Raw genomic sequence first — 21097 nt, 5'->3', positions numbered from 1 at the left:
GAGAGGGAAGTGTGCATGTGGGATGTTGGGGAAAATAGGTCCCATTACCCATCCTTTTTTCTTTTTGAGTCTCTCCCTACCAATCATTATAACTTTTCTCAACTTATACATTCTGAACTATTTATTTCTATTTGTCAAATTAATGGTTATGCTTTAATACATTTATATCCCAATTGGCATATACATGTTGTAGAGTAGCTAGCTATGTCATAGGCTTGAAAATGTTTTTGTTTATAGGAATGAAGATTCCCATTGATTATTCCACTTATTTGGCACTTTTTATCATGTTCAATGTCTACTAGATAAGCATGTGGCTACTAGTGGATGGCCACCTTTGGGGGTAAAATTTTGTTAGTAATATACCATTTCTAGTTATATTTTTAATATGTATACCTATGGACATATCCATTTTGTATCTATCCACACGTTGCAAGACTTACATTAGTTACATAATTCGAATATATAATAATTTCGATCTGTAGAGGTGTGGAAAAGTGAAGCCTTGTTTAGTTGACTTGTTGATTAACTGAATTAGATATCTAAGCTCGTATATATGATTTCATTATGTTATAACGCATAGTTGATTAAACTTACTAGATTACTATCAATAACTGATTTCCGTTTTAAACTTAGGTTTACAATAGATCTATATACGTAGATGAAATTTTCGAGCATAGTAAGAAGAATTTACAATCTAAGTTTAAAGTCATACATTGTTTGATCTATATCTCTATCTATAATATATAAAATTATATTAAAAAGGAGAAAATGTGCTGAAAAGTTTGTATGATGAAAATGAATAAATCATTGTTTTAAATTGAAGTTAAATTTACGTAAATGTGTGCCGCTATTCCACATAATTGTAAAAGGCAATCTTAAAAAGTAATTTTCAAAGTCAAGGTAAAAGAGTAGATATTTAATTTATAGTTCGTCAAGTAAAGATAAATCCTCCTATTTTAGTAGTCACATGTTTTATTGCTAGGGCTGCTGCTTTATTTGTCATATTACTTGCGATCGAGACAATAGAGTAGAGACGACGATGTATGTCCACCAAAACAAATCGATTTTCATGAAATATTATCAACTATTCTTTATTATTTTTTTGGGTATGAATGTTAAGTAACTATTATTTATTTTTTCAAACCAGATCCTAACAATCTACATAAAGAGCTAAACCACCATGTGCATAATGAGCTAACACACTTTGCAATGACAATATGTGATAGGACGCATCACACACATCTTCCGTAAAGAGAATACTAACAACATTATTACGTCTACCTAAAATTGTGTACATGCTTTGATAGGATGTAATAGAAAAACTTGACCAACACCACACATGTTTTCTACTTTAAAACAAGTACATTTGTATGGACTTAACACCATAATGTTTTGAAACCCGGTATCTGAACCATGTTCAGTTTTTTTTTCTTATAAATATCAGTCTTAAGAATTTTTCTTAAGGATTCACAATCCAACATGAGCATAATAGAGAGAGAAGTAATTGCTATATTCTCAATAACAACACTTGACATATACTAATTTAAGAGCATCCTCATAATAACATCTAAGTATTTTGTTATACAACTTCTTTAAGTTTCCAATAATGACTTAAATGTTAGATGGTCATTGGAAGACATCCATGATTGCTTCGAGTGGCTTCTACTAAGGATATGCTCATCTATTCAAAAGACTATATTTTGCCATGATTGATGATAAAATCTAAAAAATGTATATTAACATCGCAAATGAAATTGGATATTCACATACAAAAATAATTGTATATTACGTATTCCATAGTACTTAAGTATTATGATATATATATTTTTTCTTTTTCTTTTTCAAAGCATTAGAATAAAAACATTCAAAATATGTTTGATAGGTTTTTCTATACTTCATTTATGTTACTGATATAGTGTTTAAATAATGTAAAAGTGAATATCCAACTTCTCAAGAGACAAAGAAAGGTAAAGGGTCGCATTCGTACACACGCACGAGGGATACACGTAAAAGTCATTACGCAACTCAACAAAAGCAAAAGAAGAAGAGAATGCGATGCACACGTGCGCTCTCTTTTAGCCCATAAAACCCTTCTCTTCTTCCCTTTTTCATTGGCCTATAAAATCAATTTTACTAAACTAACCTCTCAAATCTTTTTAGTCGCTTTGGTTTAGTTTAATCATTCACAAATGACAAATGACAAACCCTACAAAATCCTTATCGAAACCACCCTCACAAATCTTCTTTGTCGCTTTGGTTTAGTTTAAATGTTTAATCATTCATAAAACACAAACCCTACAAAATCATAATCGATACATCATCGAAGATCCGCCATTACTAAAGTATGGCGGCTAAGAGCAGTGAAATTCTCCTCCTAATTCTAGTCTCATGTGTATAAAAAACCTTAAAAGGAAATAACAATAATAAAAAGTCAACTACTGGTTAGGCAAACTAATAGTATAGTTGTTAACCATTTTGATAAGGCCGTTTACAAATTACAACCGTTCGATTCGATTCTAAAGAATCTCTTTAACTCTTTTTAGTTGACTATCCACTCCCACCGTCTAATAAATCGATAATTTTTAGACCTCTTTTTACGTCGATAATTTCTAGAGCTAATTGGTATTTTAAGGATATTTAAAATTAGAAACTAATCAATTTCGAAGATACCCATCAAAGATTTCCAAGTCTTCACATCAAATAGGTCTAATTGTGCATCTCATGGGTGGACGAAGAGACATCTTATTATTGGCATTTATTAGAATATGCATATTCAAATATATCACATGGAAGTCATTCGATTTTTTCTAGCTAACAAAGTATGTTATACCATCTTATTATTTGGTGATTTTATTAATCTTATTAGCATTATATGTTTAGAAGTATAATTTGCCCAACAAATATATTCCATTTCAAGTTCATTGAGAAATATTCTCATAACATGCAAAAGAAGCTCAAAACTGACCACACTAGAATCCAAAATCGCCAAAGAATTGATAGAGTCAGTCTCATCATAGCTTACACGAGAATATAAACTTGACTAGATAAAGAATATTAACTTTTTCAGCTGTTAAAAGCTCTCTAGTGAATATATTGGACATACGTACTTGATTGTAGTAGATAGACGTGTTCTTTCACATGTGTACACCATGCAAAATAGAAACATTGCCGTTTTATAAATTAAAAAAAAACCATTAAAAGAAATCATTCCAAACCCGACCTTAGCAATAACTATGTTGATATGAAAGCTAATAAATAAGTTAGAGAAAAAAACTAATGTAAGTCACGAGGATCTCACTCGCCACCCAACGGAATGAAATCAGCGGCGCATTTATCTTAAAAGACTCGCAATGCTCACGAGTTTCGCGACGCCAGCCATTACTGAGTGGCATACCCCTGTAATTACCACGACAATAACGAGGGTAATCTTGGTATAAACATGTTTTCTTGAAGTTTATTTTATTTTTTTAAGTCACTCCAATCAATTTTGCCTTTGAAAAAAAGAAAGCCATTTGTCTGCATTGGGGACTCATCACTTATATATATGCGTTACTCTCCCTTTTTTAAGTGTTTTTTTTCTTTTGTTCCTTTCCAATTATTTTTAGCAATAATCATAATGATAATTTTAATATTTTAACACAATAATAGCGAATAAATAATATATACATGGAAGCGCGTGGGTCCAAACCGTCAAATTATGATGACGTGGCAAAATCTCGTGGGAAATTGAATGAAAACTGTAAAAGATAACGACCGGTGACAGAGAGAGAGAGAGAGGAGAAGAAGAATAGAAGAAGCGGCTCATATCCATAATAAAAGCCATTTGCTCCTTTATTTATTCTCTCATTCTTTCTTCTTCATTATTCATTTCTCTCGTTATTCGTTTCGTATTTTGTTTGTGTTTATGATTTTACCTCCTTAGTTGCTGTGAGATCAAGAAGTGGTGAAAGAAAAGTTACTAAATCTGGATGTTATTTGATTGTCGTCGTTGGTCTTGAGCTATGAGGAGCGTTAATAATAGTAGTGTCGACACCGTGAACGCCGCCGCTTCCGCCATCGTCTCCGCTGAGTCTAGAACACAACCGTCGTCGGTTCAGGTACTTCTATGAGCTCTTTTTTTTTTTTCTGAGTGAAAATGTTTTTATTTTGGTTCTTTTTTTTTTTTTTTAAAGATCAGTGTTGTTGCTTTGATTTGCCGACGTTTCTGACGGTGTATCGTGATTGTAGTTTTGATTGCTCAGAGACATGGTTTTTATAAGTAAAAGTGAGAATTTCGTGATGTTTTTGATGTTTGATCTGTTTTTGCAAGTGTTACGTAACGAAATTAAACAAAGTTTTAAGAGATTTTTGCGTTACTTATTAGTTATGCTCATTTACCTGTTATTGCTTTACTTAACTAGGATTAAAGAGTTTTTGACGAAAGTAGAAATATAAGAAGATTCGAGATTTGAACTTATTTTAAATGTCTATTATTTATCAGCAGCACCAGAGTAGGTGTGGTTTCAGCAAGATTTAAACTTCTTGATAAAGCTATAAGCCATTGAATCTTTAGCTGATCACTAATCTTGTTTTTATTATGTCCTTTGAATTTCAAAAGAAAAAAAGGGGAAGCTGGTGGAGCTTGTACTGGTGTTTTGGATCCAAGAAGAACAATAAAAGGATAGGCCACGCGGTGCTTGTACCCGAACCAGCTGCATCAGGAGCTGCGGTGGCTCCAGTCCAAAACTCTTCGAGCAATTCTACTTCAATATTCATGCCCTTTATAGCTCCTCCTTCATCTCCTGCTTCCTTTCTGCCATCAGGTCCTCCCTCTGCGTCACATACTCCTGATCCTGGTCTACTTTGTTCCCTAACCGTCAATGAACCGCCTTCAGCCTTTACTATTGGACCATACGCTCATGAGACTCAACCTGTTACTCCTCCAGTGTTCTCTGCTTTCACAACGGAACCCTCCACCGCGCCATTCACGCCACCTCCTGAATCACCTTCTTCCCCTGAAGTGCCTTTTGCTCAGTTACTTACATCTTCATTGGAAAGGGCTAGGAGGAACAGTGGTGGTGGAATGAATCAGAAGTTTTCAGCTGCACACTACGAGTTTAAGTCTTGTCAAGTGTATCCTGGAAGTCCAGGTGGTAATCTAATCTCTCCTGGTTCAGGTACATCTTCTCCTTACCCAGGGAAATGCTCCATCATCGAGTTTCGTATCGGCGAACCTCCAAAGTTTCTTGGTTTTGAGCACTTCACAGCGCGTAAATGGGGATCAAGATTCGGTTCTGGATCCATCACACCTGCTGGACAAGGTTCAAGGTTGGGTTCAGGTGCTTTGACTCCTGATGGCTCAAAGCTAACTTCTGGTGTAGTGACACCAAATGGTGCAGAGACTGTTATAAGAATGAGTTATGGGAATCTCACACCACTTGAAGGCAGTCTTTTGGATAGTCAGATCTCTGAGGTTGCGTCTTTAGCCAATTCGGACCACGGGTCGTCAAGGCATAATGATGAAGCTCTCGTGGTTCCTCACAGAGTTTCTTTCGAGTTGACTGGTGAAGACGTTGCACGGTGTCTTGCAAGCAAGCTAAACCGTTCCGGTTCACATGAAAAAGCAAGCGGCGAACATTTAAGACCAAACTGTTGTAAAACGTCGGGAGAAACAGAGAGCGAACAGAGTCAGAAGCTAAGATCGTTTTCTACAGGCTCTAACAAAGAATTCAAGTTTGATAGCACCAATGAAGAGATGATAGAGAAAATTCGATCGGAGTGGTGGGCGAATGAGAAGGTCGCCGGAAAAGGTGATCACAGTCCAAGAAACAGTTGGACTTTCTTTCCAGTCTTACGCTCTGGACATACTTAGCACAAAGAAATAGCTTTTACCTTCTTCATTACCTCTAACATGGGAAGCAAAGTCAGTGATATGGTAAGAGATTGGGGTCTAACAACTATACATATATATAGCTTGGTATTGTAGGTGTCTTTGTTCTTTGTACTGTTAATTATATAAAATAGTTTTAACACTTAAATGGTAGACTTATCATTGACAAAAGAAAAGAAACTGTATTCTTTCTTGGTTATGTATAAACATAAAAATCATCTCTTTACTATATTGTCTTACATTTTTGAGTTAGAAAGGCGAGCTCTACACGCGGTGTGCGTGTTGAGAAAAAAATTCATTGCACAAAAGATCTGAGAACCCCATTTCAGTTTCAAATCTTAAACCCTCAAAATGGCAAAAAAAAAGGTCAACAAAATAACAAAACAATCTCTTTCTACCAAGAATATGAAGTCAAAAAAAGAAAAGAATGAAGACTCTTAAAATGGGAAAAAATCTCTCTAGAAGCAAAGAAAATATCTGTCTCGCTCGCTAACACTGCACTTTTGGTATACCTAAAAAGAATGATACTCTGGTCCAGAATCAGGCTTGTCTTTTTGTTTTCAAGTTTTCAAGGAATCCTCTGTTTTGGAACATACTTTACCTTTGTGCCCTTTTCGGCTTTCGTCCTCAGCTTTGATCTTGCGGTTATAACACCATTTGAGGACTCGTGAGTGTTGTTGCCTGAGATGTCGGTTTCCTGAGACAGAACCAATGTCACGTGTTCTGCAGAGGTTGCCTCTTTCCATCCTGACAAGCCATTTATTCAGATTGAGTAAACAACTTCCAAAATATAAACGATAGGGAGATTAAGATAAAAAGAAAGGGTAAAAGAAGGTTTACTCTTTGCAAGAAACGCCTTTGCTTCGTGGTTGTTAAACTGCAAGCTTATGTGATGAGCGTTTTTCACTTCGGGTGTAGTTGGGTTTGATCTCTTATCTTCTTTGTCTGTGTTTCCATTGACTGTTGAGGTTTTTCTTCCCTGACTGCTCACTGGTCTCCATATTTTTACAGTTGATTGCTCAGATGCGGGTTTCACCTCAACAGTCTTTGTTCTTCTCTCCCCTTCACTGCATTTGGTTTGGTTATGTTCGCCACTGTTTCGGATTGATACACTCAACGATCCAACTATAAATTCGCTGCTCTTTGTCTGATCCTGCTGAGTCACTGCTGCATGTTGTGATATCAATTTGGGGTTATCGGATTTTCGGCTCCAAACTTTAGTAGTATTGGCTCTTGCGTCTCTGTTGGTTCCATTCTTTCGCATGCCTCCAAGGTTTGGTGCATGATCAGCATGGAACCCATTCGGCATTCCCTGTTGTGATCTTTGCATTTGCCTACGGCCACTTCGCCTTTCCATGTTTTGGCCATTGTCTAAGCCATCAACCATTGGCACTTGCGTTTCACTGTTTCTTCCATTATTAGTTTCCAAAACTTGAGGTTCCTCGAGGGATGAAGAATCATCAATTGGTAAGGAATCTGGTGTCTGTGCCTCAGAATCAGAAGCTACAGATAAAGGGCTTGATGGCTCAGCTGGATATTGTTGTTCCTCTGATGTGGTGCTCTCGTCTTCCTTAGCATCTTTTTTCTGGTCCTTCTCTCTCTGCTCTTTCTGCCTTAGCTTCTTCCTCTTCTTCCTCTCCAAGAGCTCAGCTTTTCTGCTCCGAACATAATACCAGTGAATTAGACTCAACACTTAGTGGATTCAGCAACGTTATATTACTGGCATTGCAATTAATAAGCACTTACCTTCTTCGAGCAGCTTCTTCCTCTTCAACCAGTAAATTTTGGCACCTCAGAGCTTCAGCATCTTTGTCAGCAAGCCATGCTTTAATCTTCACATTAAGAATATAAAGATAAATCGCGTGTAATGGATACATGAAAAGTAAAGTTCTCGTATTAGACACTTCGCTTTACCAACTAGAGAGGAATGGTGAAACTTTGAAGGAAAAATTTACCAATCGCTGTTCCAGAAGGAAGCTTGCGCAAGCAACAACATTTTTTGCCTCCAGTACAGTTTTTCCTATTTCCCCGTCAAAAATGTACTTTTGCATTGGTGCAGCCTCGCTAGACAGGAAAGTTTTTTCACTTGCATCATCAAGAATGCTAAAAAGTTCCTGCGAAGAAATTGGAAGTCTAGGTGGTCTAGCCTGGAGAAGATCCTGGAGAAAGAGGAACATATATCAGCCATGAGGTTGAACATTGAGGATAGTTTATCTAGACAGGGAAAAAGAAACCGTCAAGAGAGAGATGCAATTCATACCAAAAGGCCAGAACCAGCTCTTAGATAATATTGTGGCAGAGCAGTATAGCCTGGTTTTTCGATAAGTGACATTAATCCTGACTCCACTGATGCCCCAGGAATATCCTACAAGAATCCAAACAAAGCATCTCGAGTTAGTCTACAAATCATTTTAATCAGGACACAGGTCCATGATGCATAATGCGAGAGAAAAGAAGGTAAGAAAGGTACATCATGGATCAGATATGCATACTCAACAAGCCTGTGAGTGTATGTATACGAATCTGGTATGGTATACTCTTACTTTTGTTTAATGAAAAAGTATTTATTTGGAAACGAATCCCATAACCCTGATGAAGTCATATGGCATTCTAGGAAACATTTATGACAATGCTTATTATGTATCACACCTTTCACTAATGAAGAAAAAAGAGCGATAAAGCATTCATAAAAAGTCAAACCCTTAGACAAGATGTGACAAACAACAATGAAATTAGAATTGGGCCTGAAGAACATGTTATGCCACACTCGTATGTGAGGATCACCATGCGTTTTAAGTTAAGATAAAGGTAAAAGGGAAAGCATCAATGGGAATCATAGTACCTCAAGCATCATGCTCTTTACTGAGAGAATCTCCTTTGCATCAGTTGCAGAGAGCTGAAATAACAACAGAGATCAGTACCTGATGGAAAAACTAATCGAATTGGCAATAACTGTGAGAAGACTACTAGAGGGAAAACTACCTTATTCCAAAAGGCTCCCAGCGCATCCCTCTCTTTGCCAAAATCCTGGTAACATTTAAACACAAACTTCAGATGACTTCAAAGAAAAGAGTAAAGCAACCAGTAAAGACATAAAAGGAAGAAAGTATAGTTAAGCTCAGACTAAGCAAACCTTTTCCGGCTTTCTTTGACGGCGATGCATGCGGTTATGTCTTCTAAAGTTCACAGGAGAGCAAAACTCCCTACTGCACTTTTCACACTTCTGCATTTGTATCTTCAAAGGGGTCAGCAATGGCCAGCCTGGGAACGAAATAGAACATCAAATAAAGTCCATGTACCATACCCTAGGCCACATGTAATTCAAGCATCACTTGGATCTAAAAAAAACTCAATAAGCTAATATGATAAACCCCTCGAGACCAAAACGATATATCCACAGAGTACTCAATCCACCAAATTCCAAAGTATTTGGTCAGTGAAAATGTCAAATCCAAAAAAAGATGAGAGACAATGAGACATTACCTGGACGTTCTAAGGTATGGAGAAGTTGAAAAAGCTGGACAGGAGTATTTTCAGGTCTAGGGAAGGAAAGAAACGGATCCTTTCCAACCGCACGTCTGATAAGCATATCGAGAGAATCATTCCCATCTTGTTTCACAAGCTCCATTGAATTCGACTGCAACATACATTCACAAAACACAAATTCCTATAAACAAAGCACCTATATACTGAACCGATTCTTCCCCTAAGCAACTATATAAATCAACAGTATTCGATTCAAATAGCGTCAAAATCACTAACACAGACAGATGCCTAATTTCCTCCATGACTAAGCCACCTAACAGAGAAAAATCGGAATTGAAATCATAGTATTCGCGGTTTGAAATCTAATCAAATACCAGTGATGTATAGACGAAGGAATGAATTCAAATCGATTTAGTGTGTGTTCATGAGAAGAGAATGGTTAGTCCGATCACGTACCAGTAAAAAAAAAAACAGTAACAGATCGGGCGGAGAATAGGAGGAAGAGAAGAATCGAGAGCGATCCTTCTGGGGATTCAGAGGAGCTTGGGACGGAAGAAAGTCGCCGAGAAAATCAGAGAAAGTGATGGGACGCAAAAAAGGAGAAGAGAGAAAAATGAGAGAAAATTTCGGAGAGAGGAGGAGGAGGCAAAAGAGCTCTGGAAGAAAAATTATAAAGGCCTAGTACGGGCAAACAAAACAACCCTTGAGGCTCAAATCACAAAAAAATCCAGCAAATATTTGATCAGTAAATTTGTATTTTTGTTTTAAAAATAACTAAGAAAGAAAAAACTTTTTTTTTTCTTTATCAATCCTTTATTTTATTATTTCTTAACATGTAAGATATTAGAATAGACTGTTATGTTTGAAGAAAGTTATTGGGATAGACATACAAAAATTATGATTCATGAACAATTGTCTAGATCTTGTTGGTCCGATGATAGGAGAGTGATACAATTTCTAATTTTTTCTTTCTTCTGATTTTTTTTCAAAATTGATGGAACCAAATGGAGTATTTATTTTCTCCAGATAAATATCCAATTTTTATAGGAAAAAATATTACAATTTAAAATTTTTCCTGTATACTTAACTACTTAACTTTTGATTACCATTTTTTAAAAACTATGAAATTTTGGGCTTAGATCATAATCTCTTCGATGGGACCATAACATGTTAAACTAGTCCAACTTTTCATCAATAGTGCTCTAACTTGTGATAAAACATTTGTTTGTTTTTTTTGGTTAGCCAACAAGTACACTGGTTGATATGTTTTTAAAATATCTAGTATTTATAGGAAATTGCAATTTTAAAAATGTTGGAACTAGCAAGAGAAAGGGACTATGCTGCGTAAGAAACAGCAAGATGCAAATTTATGATTCGAGAGAAACATAGATAACAACATAGACAAAGACTTCTAGTTATATCAAAGAAGATCTAAGTGAGTATATTCTTTTCTCCTATGGCCAAGAGGAATTAATTACCACCACGACCCTTAACTATTCACTATTTATTCTATCTTATAGACCAAAAACAGCTCAAGTACTTGAGTATGAAAATGTTCAATTATTTGCGATAAGATTGAAGAATCAACAAGCGTTACAACTCTTTCTGCAGGTACCGTAGTAATCAGGAGAGCCAATCATATAGACAGGGTTTTTCTTGCACTCCCCAAGCTTAGCCCATCGTCCACAGTTTTCGTCTTCATCACTGCATTCCCCACTCTCCTCAATTCTTGCTTGTTTCTTCGCATAGATCAGTTTTGTTGCCACTAACAGTTCTCCTTTCACCACAGGGCACCTCAAATGAGTGCTTTTCCCATCCAAAGATGCATTCAAGAGCCTGGTGAAGAACAGAATTGCGTTTCCTTTTACTGGTCTTAAAATGTTACCGCCCTCCAAGCAACTGTTTTTGGGTTTCATCTGGAAAAAAAGGAGAACTCAACATTCATTGTGGTGTGCCAAATAAAAGTCATCTTTTTGCCTCTCAGGTTAGAAATCAAACTGACCTCTGAATTTGGGAAGAGAAGCTCTCCTCCTTGAGTTGTGTTTGAGAGGTAGAGAACGACGGTTGCCAGCAAAGATTCATGCAATACGGAGCTAGGTTCCTCTCCAAAATAATCCAACTTCTTTCCTGACTTCTCAGAAGTGTAACTTCTTACCTTGATAGAGCCGCCATTTTCTGAAAAATGTGCGTCAAGAGAGAAACATAAGCCAGCAGTTTGGCCACAAGAAAAGAGACCTTCCAAGAGCAATCACAAAGTCTCCGTAGATTACAAAACCAAGATAAGTAAAGTTACCTCCTGGGAGGAAAGTCCACGCAGAAACTTTTTCTTCAATCCCAGCAACTACTGGATCCTAGTTTATCCAAAATGATACCAAAATAAGGAACGGAACATGACAATTGTAAAGGCCATTTTGATCAACCAAGATGGAAACTGCTATACTAGGGTGTGAAATCATTTGTGTTAACTTGACAATATATGAGAAAGGGTGTTACATAAAACTCCAAACATATATCTCAAAGTCTACAACAACACTAGCGTCTTTACAACATAGTGTTATAAGAACATGACAATATCTAATTGGAAAGTTGAAGAATACAAAGAACTTACAAGTTGCGTCTTTCCATCAGCATCCACTGAGTAAACCTCTGTAGTCTCCTTTCTCTAACAGAAAAGAAGTAACCATTACACAAAGAACAATGTATCACTATATCTCAAACACAAAAGAACTGGAAATTAACCAGAGATATCAGATGATCACACTCTTCCTCCGACAAGAACCCGCGGTATAGAAAGACCCTATACATACCAAATTGCTTCAGACCCCTAAAATTTGAAGCAGTAAAACATACATTCCTATGTGCAGAAATGATCCATGATGGTAGAACCAGATATCAATCAGAAGTACCTGACCTTGGTAGCCATGAAAGTTGAAGAACACGTGTCGGGTCCACAAATTTAGATCCTAAAACATAACTCGCCTGTGTATCATCACTCTTACTCGTAATTTCTTTATCTCGGAGCTCCTTCCGACTGCAAAAAGTAGAAAACAAATCCTGGATTAAAAGCTAGATTCATCGCTAGAAAGAAGAAACCAGGTATCACAGGTAGGTGGGTGATAATGATTGCAAAATGAGGGATTTTGAAATACACCTTCCACCGGAACAGAAAGGAGGAGACGAAGAAGACATAGTAATCATCAGAATAAGGAAGATTCGGCTAAGGCAAGCCATTGCTCCACTCCACTGGGTACTACTGCTACATCGCTGAAACGAGGAACAGAAAGATGTTCCCGATGCGTTAACGACGTCGTTTAGTAAGTTGTGTCCTTCGAAGCTTTTCTTTTATCAAAGTTAACTTAGAAAAATGCCAAATTTTCAAAACTACCCCAAAAAAATATATATTTTTCATTTTCGGAGTATCATCGTTTTGGCTCATTTTCATTTATGCATTCAAAAAATGGAGACAAAATATGAAAATGATTTGATCAATGTGTAAGCAAACGTCAAGTGGACACTAACGCCAAGTCGCCAAGCGATTTGCCATATTTTAGTATTCATGCAAAAAAAAGTAAAAAAAAAAAATAGAATGTATGAATGAATGGATGGATGATGTGTACACACATATAGATTGCTAAAAATAGAGAAGAAAGTGCTTGAAAAAGGGGATGGTTAGGCGAATTTTAAGGTTTGATAAAAAAGAAAACACAATGTGTGGGTGGTGATCACAAATACAGATCAGAGACCAATATTAAGGAGCCTTTAATTAGTTGTCCGAGTTTGCCTCGATCCTTTCTTCACAAAAGGAATTCATCTTCTTCCTTCACAATATTCTCACATAACAACAAATCTTTCGATCTTCCTCAAGTCTTATCATAGAACCTAGACAAAAGCAATGGTTTGTTCTCTTCTCTTTTTCTAATTCATTTGTAGGATTGTTTGGTTCTAGCATTACATGCCATCAATGTGATGATTTTTTTCTAGTCGGGGCGAAAGATACACGATATTCAAATCTATGAAATGTACTAGTCACAAAATCTGATTTAATTTTTGTCTAATCATATGTTAATTAGACGTCGATTTTACCATGTTATTGACGTGTCTCTCATTTTACATGCTATATTTTGTGTCTTGTCTAGTTCATAATTGTCATAACTCAATTGCTAGACTAAGATTATTACTAATGTTTTGACATATGGAAATTAGTAATGGAACCGAAAACGCCTAGCTAACTTGAAAGTATTTTTTTCCCCCGGTATACAAAAAATGCTCTCCTCCTAATTTATGTGAATGAAAAGGCGAACGCGGCGTCGGGGATGGCAGTGGAGGACGAGTGCAAGCTGAAGTTTTTGGAGCTCAAGTCGAAAAGAAACTATCGATTCATAATATTCAGGATAGACGGGCAACAAGTGGTGGTCGAAAAGTTAGGAAACCCCGATGAGACTTACGATGATTTCACCGCCTCCCTCCCTGCGAACGAGTGCCGCTATGCAGTCTTCGACTTTGACTTCATCACCGATGAAAATTGCCAGAAGAGCAAAATCTTCTTCATTGCATGGTATCATTTTTTTTTTAATCTTTCACTTCACTTCCTTAATTCCTATTAATAAGCTTAAATTTGATTATTTGTTAAAACTTGGATGATGAAACATATATAGGTCACCAGATTCATCAAGGGTGAGGATGAAGATGGTGTATGCAAGCTCTAAGGATAGATTTAAGAGAGAATTGGACGGCATTCAGGTGGAGTTACAAGCCACTGATCCTAGCGAGATGAGCTTCGACATTATCAAAAGCCGAGCTCTCTAGATCCTTTTCAACGATCTATATCTCTATCATCGATCCTGATCTTCACAAAAAAAATTACCATGTCATCTGGTTGAAAACTGAATTCTTTATCTGTCTTATTCATTTTATAAACATTCTTTTCTTTCTACTTCCGTTTGGGAGAGAAGTTCAAACCTTGTAGCTTTGTTGTGTAACTCTCAAATAAACGAATAATATTTCCTACCTCGTCGTGGTTAAACAAGAAGTCGATATGTCCGAGTGGTTAAGGAGACAGACTTGAAATCTGTTGGGCTTCGCCCGCGCAGGTTCGAACCCTGCTGTCGACGATAATTTTTACTCCTTTTGTGTTGTACTAAGTTACAATACTATTTAACTCAATTTATTCATACTTTTACATGGTACTAGTAGTAGATACATCAAAATAAGCCATGGATCATCAAACCACAACGCACATTAGAAAGGATTAACAAACCATACATTTAAAAAGAAGAAGCAGAATCTCAGTTTCCAGATTCTTGAAATCTCTTTTGCAAAGGCATAGAACCTTGTTGGCCTGCCTCACCTCCTCCCGAACCCGTAATTCCCATTTTATTCCCTAACCATCATTACACCAAATTAAAAGTCATTACCACCGTCAAAAGCCGAAAACGTTGTTTAACAGGAAGAGGCGTGTATTACCAATGGTGGAGCCAAGTGACTGTGTAGAGTCTTGAACAGATTCTGTAGACTTTTGCGTCACTTCTTCCGTCGTACCAGCGATCCAAGAAGTAACAGCTCCTCTCAGCTTCTCCGCAATCCCTCCTTCGCCTTTCTCCGCATATGCTTCACCCTGTTTCGTAGCTGCTTCCGAGCTCGGATCCTTAAACCCTCCTAACCTTTTCTCCACCTCCTCCGATTGTGTCACTATCCCTCTCTTCGGTGGCGCAGTTTCGCCACCGCCTCCTCCAAGATGAAGCTTCTCAGTGACCACTTCCGACAAAGCCTTGTCTTCCTCTCCCGGACTCAGTTTCTCCGTAAGGAATTCTTTCGCCGAGACGCCCCTGTCTTGTCCTTGCTCTGTCCCGGTCCCGGTGAATGGTAACTTCGTCATTACACTAGCTCCTGTCTCTTTAACCTTCTCGTAAACTGGAGTCACCATACTTGCGACCGTACTTCCGTATCCACCAGCGGAGCTAGGATTTTCTGCTCCTTCCACACGATTCTCGTGGCCGCCTTCCCCGGAGTAACCTAACTTCGAAGCGACGGCGTTTTTCGCCGCCACAGCTTTGTCTGCTACGACCGAAGTCGCTAATGAGATCTTATCGGTGTAGCTGCTCTGATTAGGCTGGTGCATCTCCTCTCCTCTCCTCTGACCTCTGGAATCAAAACCCTGAGGGTTTTGTATACCTTGAGTTCTCGTCGGCAAATCTTTTCCCAGATCAAATTCATCACTCCGCTCCGGAGATTCTTTCCCCAATCTAGATCCATAGTCTCCCGCCGGTATGTGCTTGCCCATTTCAGGTCTTGACTTAGTATCAAAACCATGACTTTTCTCCCGGAGATCTCTTCCCAGTCCCATGTGATCATCTTCACCTGTTTCGTTCCTCCTCCCAAAAGCTGCGACACTCGGTTGTTCTCCAGCTCCTAGAATAAAGAAAGGACACAAGTCAAAAGATATAAATTCCTGAATCAGAATTCCGAGAAGAAAAAAAACTTACCTTTACCGGTGGGATCAGTAACTTTGGACTGATAACTCGACATTCCACCATGAGATCCCTGAGCAGTCGGTTTTGTATCAAGGCCATGGCTTTTCTTCTGCAGATCAGTTCCCAACCCTAACCTTCCAATAGCTGAGACAGTCGATGCTGCTCCAATTTCTCCAGTAGCTAGATAAAGAAACAGACAGGTGAAAAGAGTTGAAACTTCTTAGCAAAAAACGTAGAGCTGAAACTTTAAATCAGGATTAAGAGACTAGAGAAAAGATCTTACATTTTCCGATGGGGTCAGTAACTTTGGACTGATAATTTGACAACCCACCATGAGATCCCGGAGCAGCTGGATCTTGGTCCAATCCTTTGGGTCTGTCGATATTAACTTTACTTTGGTTTCGAGACTTGTGTTCATCAGGAACAAATGTTCTTGTCACATCTTCTGTTGCAGATAGTAAAGACACGGGAGTGTTATGCGGCGTCAGTGTAGGAGCCCCTCTTCTCTCTTCTTTCTCCGGTACACCGGAGTGTTTTATAGGACGAGACATTGCTTCGTGGCCAACTCCTCTCACTGGCTCAGAGGGTTTTGTATGTGAAGAGGAAACAACTGGAAAAGCTTTCGATCCTGGAGGGACTATCTCCTCCTTCACCGGAATATGAGCTTTTCCTCGTGCTGCTGGGACCAATCCAAAACATTAAATACTCTGTTTTGGTCAATAGAGAGATCAAAGTGAAGCGAAGGACTGACAAACCTGGTGCACCGCCGTGGAGTTGGTTGTCGTTGTAGTCATCTTCATCGTCTTCTTGGTCTAGATCGTGATCGTCAGGGATGTGTTCTCCACGATCGTGCTCATGACCATGTCCATGTTTAGTAAGAACATTCTTGATCTTCTTTGCTTTTTCCTTCACTTTCTTCAGAACTTTTGATGGTCCTTTTTCATGATGCCCTTCTTCCTCTGCATTCAAAACAGAGGAACACGTAAAAAACATTCATTAGGCTCTCTCACTTCCAGATTTTAGAATATCAATAGAAAAAAAACTTTACATTGAGATTAGAATCTGGTTTCGCAATACCTGGATGGTGAATCCTTATTGGCTCCTGTGCTTGGTGATGACCATGAGTACGTTGCAACTGCGCTTGTGAATCCATTTTATTTGCTAGATTTGATTTTGTTCTTTTCCTTTCTATGCATCCAAATTGTTTCTGAGAAAATATGAGGAGCTTCTTCAAAGTTTTATACAGAGTCAGAGAGTATGGGAAAGAGGAGGAAGACGCATAGCCGAACTACCTCTGGATGGCTGTGTCCTCTGTACTTTATCTTACGAAATACCACGTGTCATGCCACGTATCAGGCTCTTGATTGTGTGCGTGGCGCTCTCAGCCTAATCTTTATCCGAGAAGAACCGTCGATGTTACCTTCTTTCACAAGTTAGCCCACTAGCCCATTCCAACAACATGCCGTTTCGATCATTGGAAAAACAGCATAACACAGTCACTGAAATCCGAAAACGACAAGAAATGATATCATATGAATAGTTTCCATTGCGCAATGGGTTGGTCCAACAGAAATGTACATAATGGGCCTTAAAAAAGATCCAGTATGCTCTATCGCGGTTTAATGGTTTGGTTGGTGGTAGAAGAAACAGACACGAAGCGCGGAAGCGGAACTAGTAGATGCAGCTACTACAATATCCACGTGGCGAAACATTAGTCGTTTATCGAGAACTGCCCCACGAAATTACACGTCTGAATAGATAAATCGAAAATGGATCGTGAGGCCCACGTGTCTGCGAAGAAGGGCCCACAGTGGATTATTGAAAAGAAGAAATGGAAAATCTGAGGATTGATTCGTCTCAGAGGCCGAGGTTGAAGATTAATCGGACAAAGGAGATTAGAAGAGTAGAAAAAACGACAAGAAGAAAGAAACACAGTTGCAGGAGAGAAAGAGATATGGCTGTCCGGATAAACGCGATGGCGGTGACGTTTGTGGCGCACGCGCTGGCGGTAATAGCGGCGATTATGGTACTGGTTTGGAGTATCAGTTACAGAGGTGGATTGGCCTGGGAAGCTACTAACAAGAATCTCATCTTCAATGTATGTTTCTTTCTTTAATCTCCTTTAAAGTTTTCTCTTTTCTGTCTCTCGCATCTGCGTTGACTTTTTGTATGTCTTGTATCTGACTGCGAAGCTTCTTATTTGTTCCTCAGTACTGTTTCTGAGTGAGTGACTTTATTATGTAAAGGAGAATTCTTTTGTTGTCTTGATATCTGTTATAGCTTGTAAAATGACTCTTTTGGAAGCAATAGTCCTCTGGTTTGTCCCAAGTTTTGCTATGGACGTGATTTAGGATCTATGAGTGTTGTTGGGGTCGTATTCTGTTTATTACAGTGTGAGTGAATGTACGTAAGATGATGTTTCGATCTTCTGGTTTAGGTTTAGTTGATGGTATTCACAACTAGCATCCAAAAATCGACATTATCGTTGTGTTACCAAAGCAAAGGGGACATCTCTTCAGTTGTTTTTAATCCGTCTGTGTTTGTGTTCTGATCCATTTTGTTTTCTTATGTGATCCAGCTGCATCCTGTTCTGATGCTCATCGGATTTATAATCTTGGGAGGAGAAGGTAACTGATAACAACATCTGTTCAACAACGAGAGAAATAAGATATTACTTTCATTTCAGTTTTGATTAGTATTGTTGATGATGATCACTTTATATAAACCTGTTTGTTGAAAATGGAAATGCAGCCATCATAAGTTACAAATCGCTTCCGCTGGAGAAACCAGTGAAGAAGTTGATCCACCTTATACTCCATGCCATTGCTCTGGCTCTTGGGATATTTGGCATCTGTGCAGCCTTTAAGAACCACAATGAAAGCCATATCCCTAATCTCTACAGTCTCCATTCCTGGATTGGTATTGGAGTCATTTCTCTTTATGGCTTCCAGGTAAATTCCATAGCGTTTTGCTCCTTAGACAAACATTTTCCCATTATACATGTAATCAGTTTACATAGGAATCCTTTTGATAAGTGTTTCATTTGGTTCAGCTACTAAATCAACCTTATAAATGTTTCTGAGTTCTCTGTATCAAACTGAAAGAACAATTACAGACAGCAGAAAACACTGTATATAAAGCTATTGGACCGGCTGATTCATAGAAAATGGCTAACAAGTTGATCAATTTCTATGGAAAAATGTTTTTACCTATTGTTGTATATTGTTCCTGACCAGAACAAGAGTTTTGAACTTTACAGTGGGTGTACAGCTTCATAGTGTTCTTCTTCCCAGGAGGATCAACAAATTTGAAAAGCGGATTGCTTCCGTGGCACGCAATGCTTGGCCTGTTTGTTTACATACTTGCTGTCGGGAATGCAGCTTTAGGGTTTCTGGAAAAGCTGACTTTCTTGGAGAATGGAGGGCTTGACAAGTATGGATCCGAAGCATTTCTTATCAACTTCACGGCCATTATCACTATTCTCTTTGGTGCCTTTGTGGTACTCACTGCTTCTGCTGAGTCTCCTTCTCCTTCTCCTTCCGTCTCCAATGATGATAGTGTTGACTTCAGTTATTCTGCTATATAAAACACTTTCTACATTCCACGTTACATCTGTATCGCCCCTTGTACTCTCAAAACTCCATTTATGTATGATGCATTTGTAGCGAAAAGCTTTGTGTGTTACGGCTTTGCTACTTCTGGTGTGTAAAATCTTCAATGATATTGATGAATCTTTTAAATCATTTTCTTTTCTTTTCTTTTCTTTCATATTGCCATTCCTTTAACCATATATGCTATTTGCCTTATTGGTGTCAAAGCATTTAAGACAAAACAAAAAACAAAACATTTTTTTTCCGGTTTTGCCTTAGAAATTTGATTTACATTACAATAAACGCAATTTACGTCGTTGTTGATGGAGAAAAGAATTCAGCAGAAGAATTACAATCTGAAGCCTCTCTATAAATATGATGCTCCTGCTTCTTACATTTGGAACCAAACACAATGTCGTTAAGAGTCCAGTTGCTGTTGTTGATCATCATTTCGTTGTAATGGAACTGATCAACATCACCCATTTCTTCATAAGCTGAGAGAGTCTCTTCGACATTTGGAGCTTGACTGTGCTTAGAGTCGGTAAACTCAGAGGAATAATCGGTGTGGGGATATGAAGAAGAAAGCCATTCAGAGAAGAAAAGCCTTGGAATCTCAGGAGCAGAAGAACATTGATGGCTGTTATTTCCGTTGCTTTCTTGTGAGGGAGATGAAGATTTGTTCTCTAGAAGTCTCTGGAAGGAGAACACGTGATTCGAGATCAAGGTTTCCGGATTTCTTTTTCCACAAGCAACAAGTGATGATGATGAAGACGAAGGAGGGGAAATAGATTTTGCATCTTGTAAGCTCTGAGACTTGAGCCATTTCTTTTTCAAATGAGAGTGCCAATAGTTCTTTATCTCATTGTCTGTTCTTCCCGGTAAGAATTTAGCTATTTGCGACCACCTAATTACACCTAAATCATTAGTCTCTCTATAACTAGCATCTGCTAAAACAATAGGGTTAGGTCTTAGAGATACACTTACTTGTTACCCAAGGAAGAATGAAACGTCAAGATAGTCTCTTCTTCTTCTGCACTAATCATATCCCTCTTTAACCCTGGTCTTAGGTAATTAATCCATCTTAATCTGCAGCTCTTCCCATTCCTTTGTAACCCTATCAAATTAAATCCCAACAACAATTATCAAAGTTGACTCAGTTTGAGAAACTAAAAACTAATAAAGAAGAAGATGAAAGAGAGACCAGCTTTGATGGGAACAGTGGTCCAGCAAGAATGGCCATAAGAGAGGATGAAGCTCCTTAGCTTCTCGTCTTCTTCAGGTGACCATAACCCTTTCCTATGTCTCTCTCCATATTTCGTCTTCGCCATTTCTCTTTAGTCAGCTGTCTGTCCTGATACAAGAAAACATGTCTCAATACTATATATGGTGATTGAGACAACATATATATCACCAAACGTCCACAGATAGAGCCTACATACTTGGTGTTAAGAAATGACCAAATGGGCCTGCTTAGAGTAAATGACAAATGACATATATATTTCTATTTTTATGAAAATTTGGGATATAATTTATGTGTTAATTTCTTATGAGTATACTGTATGCATTTGTATAAGCAGTGAGGAGAAAAGTCATAATGGAATATGTAAGGATTAATTAGGTGTCAAAAGTCTGCTTGGATAAATTTAAATTATTGATATAATGTTCCAACTTAAAATAAATTA

At 38.0% G+C, this 21097-nt stretch overlaps 7 protein-coding genes and 1 non-coding gene across 17 annotated transcripts; 4 read left to right on the top strand and 4 right to left on the bottom strand.

The window, feature by feature from the left end:
- Nucleotides 1-3535: 3535 nt before the first annotated feature.
- On the top strand, nucleotides 3536-6112 carry AT4G25620 (hydroxyproline-rich glycoprotein family protein). The gene is made up of 2 exons (NM_118694.5): nucleotides 3536-4097; nucleotides 4598-6112. The coding sequence occupies exons 1-2, from the start codon at nucleotides 4002-4004 to the stop codon at nucleotides 5849-5851; spliced, it is 1350 nt and encodes a 449-aa protein (NP_194292.2). The 5' UTR covers nucleotides 3536-4001; the 3' UTR covers nucleotides 5852-6112.
- On the bottom strand, nucleotides 6070-10071 carry AT4G25610 (C2H2-like zinc finger protein; the record flags this gene model as incomplete). Of its 3 annotated transcripts, NM_001160796.1 has the most annotated exons (12): nucleotides 9812-10034; nucleotides 9353-9506; nucleotides 9003-9130; nucleotides 8852-8896; nucleotides 8712-8765; nucleotides 8130-8234; nucleotides 7825-8028; nucleotides 7616-7701; nucleotides 6710-7524; nucleotides 6535-6605; nucleotides 6471-6479; nucleotides 6070-6381 (listed from the first exon to the last, which is right to left on the bottom strand). In NM_001160796.1, the coding sequence occupies exons 2-12, from the start codon at nucleotides 9495-9497 to the stop codon at nucleotides 6328-6330; spliced, it is 1716 nt and encodes a 571-aa protein (NP_001154268.1). In that variant the 5' UTR covers nucleotides 9498-9506; nucleotides 9812-10034. The 3 variants fall into 3 exon arrangements, with proteins under 3 accessions (NP_001154268.1, NP_194291.2, NP_001328116.1); NM_118693.6 differs by having other exon boundaries at nucleotides 6070-6616; nucleotides 9812-10071; NM_001341757.1 differs by lacking the exon at nucleotides 6070-6381 and having other exon boundaries at nucleotides 6438-6616; nucleotides 9632-10034.
- A 546-nt stretch (nucleotides 10072-10617) lies between these two features.
- Nucleotides 10618-12686, bottom strand: AT4G25600 (Oxoglutarate/iron-dependent oxygenase). Of its 4 annotated transcripts, none has more exons than NM_118692.3 (7): nucleotides 12507-12665; nucleotides 12267-12386; nucleotides 12095-12152; nucleotides 11964-12017; nucleotides 11649-11706; nucleotides 11358-11530; nucleotides 10618-11271 (listed from the first exon to the last, which is right to left on the bottom strand). In NM_118692.3, the coding sequence occupies exons 1-7, from the start codon at nucleotides 12584-12586 to the stop codon at nucleotides 10939-10941; spliced, it is 876 nt and encodes a 291-aa protein (NP_194290.2). In that variant the 5' UTR covers nucleotides 12587-12665; the 3' UTR covers nucleotides 10618-10938. The 4 variants fall into 4 exon arrangements, with proteins under 4 accessions (NP_194290.2, NP_001329147.1, NP_001329145.1 ...); NM_001341755.1 differs by having other exon boundaries at nucleotides 10687-11271; nucleotides 12262-12386; nucleotides 12507-12659; NM_001341754.1 differs by having other exon boundaries at nucleotides 10688-11271; nucleotides 12095-12179; nucleotides 12262-12386; nucleotides 12507-12686.
- A 361-nt stretch (nucleotides 12687-13047) lies between these two features.
- ADF7 (actin depolymerizing factor 7) lies at nucleotides 13048-14362 on the top strand (the record flags this gene model as incomplete). 2 transcript variants are annotated; one of them, NM_118691.3, is made up of 3 exons in its annotated part: nucleotides 13048-13250; nucleotides 13651-13910; nucleotides 14011-14362. In NM_118691.3, the coding sequence occupies exons 1-3, from the start codon at nucleotides 13248-13250 to the stop codon at nucleotides 14159-14161; spliced, it is 414 nt and encodes a 137-aa protein (NP_194289.2). In that variant the 5' UTR covers nucleotides 13048-13247. The 2 variants fall into 2 exon arrangements, with proteins under 2 accessions (NP_194289.2, NP_001329121.1); NM_001341753.1 differs by having other exon boundaries at nucleotides 13048-13910; nucleotides 14011-14161.
- A 22-nt stretch (nucleotides 14363-14384) lies between these two features.
- AT4G25585 lies at nucleotides 14385-14466 on the top strand. Its single transcript has one exon. It is a non-coding gene; the product is annotated as a tRNA-Ser (tRNA).
- Nucleotides 14467-14487: 21 nt separating this feature from the next.
- AT4G25580 (CAP160 protein) lies at nucleotides 14488-17115 on the bottom strand. Of its 2 annotated transcripts, NM_118690.4 has the most exons (6): nucleotides 16903-17115; nucleotides 16581-16784; nucleotides 16109-16501; nucleotides 15838-16005; nucleotides 14819-15763; nucleotides 14488-14735 (listed from the first exon to the last, which is right to left on the bottom strand). In NM_118690.4, the coding sequence occupies exons 1-6, from the start codon at nucleotides 16976-16978 to the stop codon at nucleotides 14641-14643; spliced, it is 1881 nt and encodes a 626-aa protein (NP_194288.2). In that variant the 5' UTR covers nucleotides 16979-17115; the 3' UTR covers nucleotides 14488-14640. The 2 variants fall into 2 exon arrangements, with proteins under 2 accessions (NP_194288.2, NP_001328089.1); NM_001341752.1 differs by having other exon boundaries at nucleotides 14496-15763.
- Nucleotides 17116-17497: 382 nt separating this feature from the next.
- ACYB-2 (Cytochrome b561/ferric reductase transmembrane protein family) lies at nucleotides 17498-19637 on the top strand. 2 transcript variants are annotated; one of them, NM_001341751.1, is made up of 4 exons: nucleotides 17498-17923; nucleotides 18404-18452; nucleotides 18577-18776; nucleotides 19085-19637. In NM_001341751.1, the coding sequence occupies exons 1-4, from the start codon at nucleotides 17657-17659 to the stop codon at nucleotides 19409-19411; spliced, it is 843 nt and encodes a 280-aa protein (NP_001328918.1). In that variant the 5' UTR covers nucleotides 17498-17656; the 3' UTR covers nucleotides 19412-19637. The 2 variants fall into 2 exon arrangements, with proteins under 2 accessions (NP_001328918.1, NP_567723.1); NM_118689.4 differs by having other exon boundaries at nucleotides 17672-17923; nucleotides 19085-19612.
- On the bottom strand, nucleotides 19556-20795 carry LAF1 (myb domain protein 18). Of its 2 annotated transcripts, NM_118688.3 has the most exons (3): nucleotides 20617-20795; nucleotides 20400-20529; nucleotides 19556-20319 (listed from the first exon to the last, which is right to left on the bottom strand). In NM_118688.3, the coding sequence occupies exons 1-3, from the start codon at nucleotides 20741-20743 to the stop codon at nucleotides 19725-19727; spliced, it is 852 nt and encodes a 283-aa protein (NP_194286.1). In that variant the 5' UTR covers nucleotides 20744-20795; the 3' UTR covers nucleotides 19556-19724. The 2 variants fall into 2 exon arrangements, with proteins under 2 accessions (NP_194286.1, NP_001328550.1); NM_001341750.1 differs by lacking the exon at nucleotides 20617-20795 and having other exon boundaries at nucleotides 19678-20319; nucleotides 20400-20570.
- Nucleotides 20796-21097: the final 302 nt, after the last annotated feature.

The sequence above is a fragment of the Arabidopsis thaliana genome, chromosome 4 (assembly GCF_000001735.4).
Source record: "Arabidopsis thaliana chromosome 4, partial sequence".
Classification (NCBI taxonomy): Eukaryota; Viridiplantae; Streptophyta; class Magnoliopsida; order Brassicales; family Brassicaceae; genus Arabidopsis; species Arabidopsis thaliana.
This window is presented reverse-complemented; position numbering and strand designations above follow the sequence as displayed.